This window comes from Ranitomeya variabilis, chromosome 7 (genome assembly GCF_051348905.1).
Source record: "Ranitomeya variabilis isolate aRanVar5 chromosome 7, aRanVar5.hap1, whole genome shotgun sequence".
NCBI classification, from domain to species: domain Eukaryota; kingdom Metazoa; phylum Chordata; class Amphibia; order Anura; family Dendrobatidae; genus Ranitomeya; species Ranitomeya variabilis.
Window position 1 is genome coordinate 14,888,347 of NC_135238.1, and position 8,953 is coordinate 14,897,299.

An 8,953-nucleotide genomic window follows, 5' to 3' on the forward strand; every position below is an offset into this window, starting at 1 on the left:
TAAATATTTAATGCACTGGAGTGCATGCAGCGCCACTCTGGCAGATGCCACTAACCACCCTAACTAGCACCAGGAAAGCGCACTAGCTGCGCACGGCGCCGCTCTGGCGGTCGCTGCTAATTGGATTCAGCAACTTGTGCAATTGTGTAGGATAGCACTGTCGGGCACTAGGTAGCTCCACCATTCGTGAGCAGGCAACACCATTAGGAATGGGAATGATTCAGAGCTTTCATCCATCAACAGGCATTCATCCACACACACACAAGTTAATACGTTTACACTAGCACATGGCCGAGCAGCCATGCAAACCTTTTATAGCAGTAGTGCTCCGGGACCTTCCTAATGGTCCAAACAGAGCTGAACAGGACCTGAGCATGTGACCCCCAATTGGAGGTCATCCCGTGGGCATGCTCAGTGTGGGAAAAGCAGGAGTTAGTCCCTGAAACGCCTGCTTGCTGCTGACGTAGCTTGCTGGCTACAAAGGTAGAGCCTGGAAAGGTAGCAGTACCCAAGCGCACAGTATCAGCTTGAGCCAGACGCTGGGACCGATTTCTCCACTGAGCAGGTTCCACTGTGGCTGGAGGAGAATGGGAGACTGCAGCAGAGATGGTTCGAGATTCTCCCTGTGCAGCAGCAGGAACTCAACACCTAACACATTATTTGGCCAAATTTTGTGCAAAGCATCTCCTACATTTTTTCCTAATATTCATGTTTCATATATTTCCCACTGACATGCTTTAGCACGCTAGAGTGCAACCTTTTTTTGTATATTGTATATGGAGGTAGCACCTATTCAGACTAGTTTAGATGTGCCAGTCAGTTTTTTGAATTAAAGACAATGATCATGACAGATAAGACTGTACTGTACCATGGAAGAATGCTAAACTGTACCAAGTCTTCATTTTTGATCCTGGAAACAATGCAGTGGGCAATGCAAAGAACATGATTATTGGGAGTATTAGAAATCCCTGTAGAGCTGGAGAAGAAGCAGGGATTGCACATGACTGAATGAGTAACATGATCTCCGCTCCCTCTCCTACTCAACATGTGACTCTTGATGTCACTGATTGCCAGAGGTTATGTGGAGGCTCATGTAGAGTAGGTGCGGATCAGTCCTAACTGATTCATGTGTGTTCCCGACAAAATGCAAGAAGTACTTTAAACTTAAGGTAGGGTTCTAATTGCATTTTATAGGATGTAGATATACGGCACTCCTGTGGAAGTGGTGCTCAAGAAGGCTTCCACTCTGATAGTAGTGTTATTAAGTACTTGGCACTCAATAGAGAATGTATACAGTTTTTTATGATTTTATTATAGGCAATCCAGAAAACACATAACGTTTCGGTCCTTTACTTGGATCTTCTTCAATCACGGATTGTCATACTATTCATACCGATGCGAAACCTGGACGATAAAGAAACAAGACAAAAGATGAATTGACACATTCAAAATGTGTTGCTGGAGAAGGATGTTATCAATACCATGGATAGCAAGAAGAACAAATAAATCAATTTTTGAACAAATCAGGCCAGACATGTTACTCAAAGCAAGGATCATTAAGCTGTGACATGCCTACTTTGGACACTTTGTATGAAGACATCAATCACAGGAGAAGAGCATCATGGTCAGAAGAATAGAAGAATAGAGAATATAAAATACTGCAAACGGATGGCTTAGTACTATTAAGATAATGGCAGAGAAGACCCTGGTGGATCTATCTAGGCTTGAACAAGATCGATCTTTCTACAGATCGCTAATCCATCAGTTACCATTGTTCGAGATTGAAACAAAGGATGTTATAAAAAAGCCATGTAAAGGCTGCAGGTTCCAGCACTAGAGAAATTTGGCTGCAGTCACTAGAAGAAAAGTGAGAGTTCCAAGTACTTAATAACACAAATTACATTTTTAGTCAATGTTTGTGACTCCATTGGGGCTCTGTGTGAACTCTTAAAAAAGTGTGATTCAAACATCTTCCAAATGAAGCCATACACTTCAATTATGAAACTTTGGACTCAGAGCTTTTTTAGGCCATAACTGCCTTTAAAGTCAGAAGCAATAGCACAGTGAACCAAAACCAAACACAGTTATAAAAAAAAACCCTGAAATGTAGTCCAAAGTTGAATGTTTTGGATTCCGGTCATCATTGAGTTCTATGGCAATGGTGGGGAACTTTTCTGAATCCAATGAATTCATGGGCATTTGGCCAAAATGTAAGGTGAACATCGCCTTAATTTTAAAATGCATATAGAGAATGACCTCATTCTTCTGAAAATGTGAACCCCACTAGTTTCAGTAGAGCTCTTTTTACATCTTTATTCCGTATGCTGTATACCACAGGGTTCAACATGGGAGTAACAGTTGTATACAGAACAGAAAGTGTCACCTCAAAATCTCGAGTGTCTTCTGATGGTGGCATTATATACACAGAGATCCAGGTGCCATAACACATACTGAGGACCATGAGGTGGGACGAACAGGTGGAAAAAGCCTTTTTTCTTCCATCACTAGATCTAATATGAAAGATAACGATGATGACCATAATATAAGACATCAGACTTCCCATAAATGGGCTGAGACCAAAGATCAAAGCTTCCAGGTAGCTAATTAACTGAAAATGAGCATTGGGGCAGAAGATTTTCTCAAAGGCTTTGAATTCGCAGAAGAACTGTGAGACCATGTTTGAATAACACATTGGTGCATTTGATGAAGCTAAAATTACGACAAAGGAATTTACAAACCCTGAAATCCAGGCAATAGACATGAACAGGAGACAGTTCTTCTTACTCAATACACTGTGATAATGTAGAGGGTTACAAATGGCCACATATCGATCATAAGCCATAATGAAGAGCAGTAGGTCCTCCGTAGTGGCCATGTGGCTGAAGAAGTACATCTGAGTGAAACACTGAGCAAAGGACAGTGTGTAGTCCCCACTCAGGAACATGTAAACTAACTTGGGAACCGTGATACTTGTGTAGCAGAGGTCAATAATGGATAAATTGCACAGGAATAGATACATGGGGGTGTGTAAGTGCCGATCATTATATATGACTAAAATAGTCAACGTATTTGACATCACTCCTGTCATGTATATCAGGGTAAAGATAAAAGATAACCATGGTTTATTCTTTGCATGTGTAGGAAAGGTCAAAATAAAGAATTTATAGGTGACATTGCTCAGTATTGTCATCTTTCTGGAAGAAGAAAGGCATTGAGAGAATTATTAATTTGCAAATTGTTTTTAAATTAAAATGTAAGAGTCATTAGACATTTCTCAGTTCCAACATTTTCTACCATCTATTTACATCACAGGGTTTATACATAGAGAATATGAAATTATAGTGATCCTCTAAGTCAGTGTTCCCCAACTCCAGTCCTCAAGAGCCACCAACAGGTCGTGTTTTCAGGATTTCCTTAGTATGGCCCAGGTGATGGAATTGTTGCCTGTTTAGATAATGAAATTCTCACCTGGGCAATACTAAAGGTACCGTCACACTCAGCAACTTTGCAAAGAGAACGACAACAATCCGTGACGTTGCAGCGTCCTGGATAGCGATCTCGTTGTGTTTGACACGCAGCAGCGATCTGGATCCCGCTGTGCCATCGCTGGTCGGAGCTAGAAGTCCAGAACTTTATTTTGTCGCCAGGTCGGCGTGTATCGTCATGTTTGACATCAAAAGCAACGACGCCAGCAACGAGCATAGGGGGCGTCGCAGCGTCTCCTTCTAGCCAGGTAGGCATGTTACATTACAAAAGGAGATGCCCTCAGCCAACACGCCTATCTGGCTACGCTGCAACGCCCCTAGATGTGTGTCGGGTCGGTACACTCCAGCTGTTTGACATGGAGCTATCAACCAGCAAGAACGAGAAGTGAGTCGCTGTTACGTCACTGGATCGCTCCTGCATCGTTCTGGAGTTGCTGTGTTTGACATCTCTACAGCGACCTAAACAGCGACGCTCCAGCGATCTAGTTTAGGTCGGCTCGTTGTCTATATCGCCGCAGCATCGCTGAGTGTGACGGTACCTTAAGGAAATCCTGAAAACATGACCCGTCGGTGGCTCTTGACGACCGAACTTGGGGAACACTGCTCTAAGTACTCTTATCACATTCGACGACCTCCTTTCTAGGTGGAGTTTATTGCTACAAGCTGCCGTGGAATCACGTTACCCAAGCAGGAAAAAATTGTATGTCATAGTGTCAACTGACCCTTTATTCTAAGTCATGTGACAAGGCTTGTTAAAGGGTTGATATTGACTTTCAGGATTTCTACATCCAATAGGTGATGCTCGAGTTCAAGTACTCTTTCTCTTTGAAAAGGGAATTCGCATTTTTAATTTCCCAGAGGAGCATTGCATGGCCTAAACGTCTCCTTACACAGACATGTCAGGTATACCACTCTCGACAAGGAGACTTAACCAGCTCCGGCGATGCCCCCATGAAAAAAACACAATGCTGCCAGGAAAAATAAAGTTAATTTTCTCCCTGCAGCATTTAGCTAAGTGCAGGCTTTAATTTTAGCCTGAAGAAGAACACCTTTCCTTGTGGAGGGTTGATAGTGTTTTTTTCTGGTGGCAGGTTCCCTTTAATGCTAGATTAACAGATGATCGTTGGTTCTATAGTGATCAGCTGATCAATAAAAAAGTTATTGTCACAGGAGGGCATGATTTAAGGAGACATCCCTTTTATTATGTGTTTGGCTTCATAGCTGTCTATCTCCTTTTTCTCTTCTGACTGAAAAATGAAAATATTGTTGTGATCTTCAAAGTTAGAGAACAGTAAAAAGACAGGAAAACATTGCAAAAATGAATCTTACAAAAATGGTAATTATTACTTATTATATTTTTATAGATTATTATACAATGTTATGTTCTTGGGCAAAAGGAACGGAATTCTTTATTTTTACAAATATTTATGTAAATACAGTTGAAACCAAAAGTTTCCATCCACTATATAAAAAGACACATCTGCAGGTTTTTCTCAATATCTGACATGAAATCAGAATAAATCTTTCCTGTTTTAGGTCAATTAGGAGTACCATAATTATTAATATTTGCCAAATGCCAGAATAATGAGAGAGACAATGTTTTAAGGCATTTTTATTACTTACTGCAAAGTCAAAAGTTTACATACACTAAGATTACTATGCCTTTAAACAATTCTGGACTGACCATATGATGATGTCATGTGTTTGGAAGCTTCTGATAGGCTTTTTGGCAACATCTGAGTTAATTAGAGACACACCTGTGGATGTATTTTATCATGCGAAATTCTAAAGAAATCAGCCAAGATATCAGGAAAAAAATTATGTACTTGCATAAGTCGGGCTCATCCTTGGGTACAATTTCAAGATACCTGAAGGTGCCTTGTTCATCTGTACAAATAATTATACACAAGTACAAACAAGATTGGAATGTCCAGCCATCATACCGCTCTGGAAGAAGACGGGTTCTGTGTCCCAGAGATGAACGTGCTTTTGTCTGACATGTGCATATCATCTCAAGGACAAAATCTAAAGACCTTGTGAAGATGATGGCGGAAGCTGGTAAGATTGTGTCAATATACACAGTGAAACGAGTACTATATCAACATGGGCTGAAAGGCCACTCTTCCAGGAAGAAGCCATTACTCCAAAAGAAATATAAAAAAGATAGATTAATGTTTGCAAATGCACACAGGAACAAAGACCTTAATTTTTGGAGACATGTCCTGTGGTCTGATGAAACTAAAATTGAACTTTTGGGGCATAATGACCATCATTACGTTTGGAGAATGAAAGGGAGAAGCTTAGCTGCCTAAGAACACCATCCCTACTGTGCAACACGGTGGCAGCATCATGGGTTATTTTACTGCAGGAAGGACTGGTGCATTTCACAAAATAGATGGCATCATGAGACAAGAAGATTATGTGGCAATACTGAAGCAACATCTCAAGACATCAGCCAGGAAGTTAAAGATTGGGCGGAAATGGGTCTGCCAAATGGACACGGACCCAAAGCATACTGCCAAAATGGTAACAAAGTGGCTTAAGGATAACAAAGTCAATGTTTTGGAGCGGCCATCACAAAGCCCTGATCTCAATCCTATTGAAAATTTATGGGCAAAGCTGAAAAGGCCGGTGCTAGCAAGGTGACCTCCAAACCTGGATCAGTTACACCAGTGTTGTCAGGAGGAATGGGCCCAAATTCCAACCAACTATTGTAAGAAGCTTGTGGAAGGAGATCCCAAACGTCTAACCCAAGTCATTCAGTGTAAGGGCAATGGTACCAAATACTAATTATAATGTATGTAAACTTATGACTTTGCAGTAAGTAATAAAAATGCCTTAAGACATTCTCTCTCTCATTATTCTGGCATTTGGCAAATATTAATAATTGTGGTAATCCTAACTGACCTAAAACAGGAAAGGTTTACTCTGATTTCATGTCAGATATTGAGAAAAACCTGCAGATGTGTCTTTCTATATAGTGGATGGAAGCTTTTGGTTTCAACTGCACATTCCAGGTATCCGTATAGTTATGATCAGTCCGACTTACCTCTAAACAATTATTGATGCCTCTTATAGATGAAATGCTACATACGAAAAGATCTATATATTGTATAATCACAAAGTAACGTTCCCTGAAGGGACAAGTATCAGTGGGAATTCATTTACAGCTTCTTAATCATTAAGACAGAATTTATGAAGCCGATGATCCGCTCCGTTCATCTCAAGGGAATTCATTTTGAAAATTGTAAATCCTTATGGCATCTTTGTTAGAAATGTTTCATTAACCAGATAATACCATCTTACATTATAGACTGGTTTTTATTTTATTGGTAGCAATAAAAGATTTTTCTTTTACCAAAGAACTTAAAACTGTTTTCGCATGAACAAAAGTTGATTTTAATCAATAGATCTTGGAATTTTAATAATTTCCACAATTGGATGTGTTTAAACATAATGTTCCTGTGGTTAGATAATCTTATTAATGTGCTCCTGCTGTGTACTATGTAATGGTCATGTCTGACCATGCAGGAACTTGGTCTGATCATACCACATCTCCTAGGCAGGGGAGGACGCAAAGGAGTATACAGACAGGACAACAGGGGATTGTAGCTGATTCTTTTTGTGAGGCAAAACATTTAACTGCCTGTTTTTAAACAATGTTTAACTTCAAAAAAAGAATAGTTTGCAATCCAGTGTTGTAATATATGTATAATCATTTGCTTCCTCCCCTGCCCAGGAGCTGTGGTATGATGAGACCCTGTTCCTGTACGGTCAGACACGACCATTACACAGTACACAGCAGGGGCACATTAACAAGATTATCTCAGAACAGGAACATTATTTTTGAGGACATCGAATTGTGGAAATTATTATTATTCCAAGATCTATTGATTAAAATCAACTTTTGTTCACGGGAAAACTTCTTTATTGATTTATTGACTATAAGAAGAAGAAAATTGAAGAAATTATGTTATCAACAGTAAAGTCCCACAGAGTTGTATGAAGCTGTGCGAAATCTCCCTCAGCAATTACTCAGTGTCAATTGTATTACATTTTGATGTTTTTAACTTTTATTTTTTTATGAACTTTTAACTTTTTTTCACAAAGGGAACTCTTGTACGTATGGCTGGTAAAAGCATGTCAACTATTCAAAGTGAAGCTATCATGTGATTCAGGCTGACCAATCCATAAGTAGCAGAAATTAAAGCCTGGCAGGTGGATTTCTGCCTGGTATATTTTTCTATGAAATGTTCTGGTGTTTCATTGAAAAAAGAGTTAGTAGATCTGGCCGTAAACCACTAAAACAAGACAAGTCTGGCATCACCCCTGACCGACTACTTCCAGTGCCACTCCAGATGATTAACAGGTCTCTCCCATAATGATCCTTACCAGATCTGTACCAGCAAACCACGAACATTACTCATCCTGCATGGTTTATGCTGGAAATTAAAAATAGCGGAAGAGCATTTTTTTTTTATTCAACCACCAAAAATTATATAGACCCATACCTTTCTCACTTGGCCTACTTACTGTACTTGGAACTTTTATCCCATTTTTTCAGTACATTGTATGGTTAAATGAATGGTGTAATTCAAAACTTTACATGTTTGCACAAAAATCAAGCCCTTGCATGGTGATGTTGAAGGAAAAATCAAAAAGTTATGACTCGTAGAAGATGAGGAGGAAAAAACTCTAGGAGAAGCCAACCGTGGATGGTGCTGACTGGTCTCATCTACGGGTTTGGTTCTCAAGACAAATCTTCATTGGAATCAAAGGATCAGGCATTTCGAAATCCAATATACCTGACCATTCTTAAGCCAGTACATCTGTCGTCAAAGGAGAGTTGGGGCACCTTCAGATATATTATTAGATGGTGAAGCAATCATTTTTTTTGGTTTATCATTACTCCTGCTGTGCATCCAGACCCAATTTATCTAAGTCCATGAAAACCAAAAATATTGCAGCCTTTCTGTCATTCCAATCATCCACCTACAGCACCTGATACTACCTTGAAGATAAACATTTCCCTTTGCAAAGCGCTGTAAAAACAACAGTCGGGAAATTTTAAGATTTTGAAGTCTTTTGGCAGAACAATTACTATTTTATATTATTAAAAAAGGCAATTTTTTTCGTTAAAATTAAGTTTTTAAAAATATCAATTTCAAGCGAGATGAAATTGCCAACAAAAAAAAATTAATTGTTTTTGGGGGGGGTTGGTTTTTATTGCATTCATCAGTTATTCTAGTGGTAAAAAAAAGATCATAAGTTTGTAAAATAAAAAATGTGTTGCCATATTCCCAGACAAATGACTTTTTAATCTTCCATCTTTGGAGTTGTGTAGGGGCTTGTTTTTTTGCCGTGAGCTGACAGTTGTATTGATACCATTTTGGTTATGCATATAGCATTTTGATAATTTTTGATAACTTTTTTCTGAATTATCTTAACATTAAAAAAAAGTGAATTCA

General features: G+C 39.2%; 1 protein-coding gene across 1 annotated transcript; it reads right to left on the minus strand.

The window, feature by feature from the left end:
* Nucleotides 1–2,257: 2,257 nt before the first annotated feature.
* Nucleotides 2,258–3,019, minus strand: LOC143786163 (olfactory receptor 2AK2-like). The gene has a single exon (XM_077275451.1). The coding sequence runs from the start codon at nt 3,017–3,019 to the stop codon at nt 2,258–2,260; it is 762 nt and encodes a 253-aa protein (XP_077131566.1).
* Nucleotides 3,020–8,953: the final 5,934 nt, after the last annotated feature.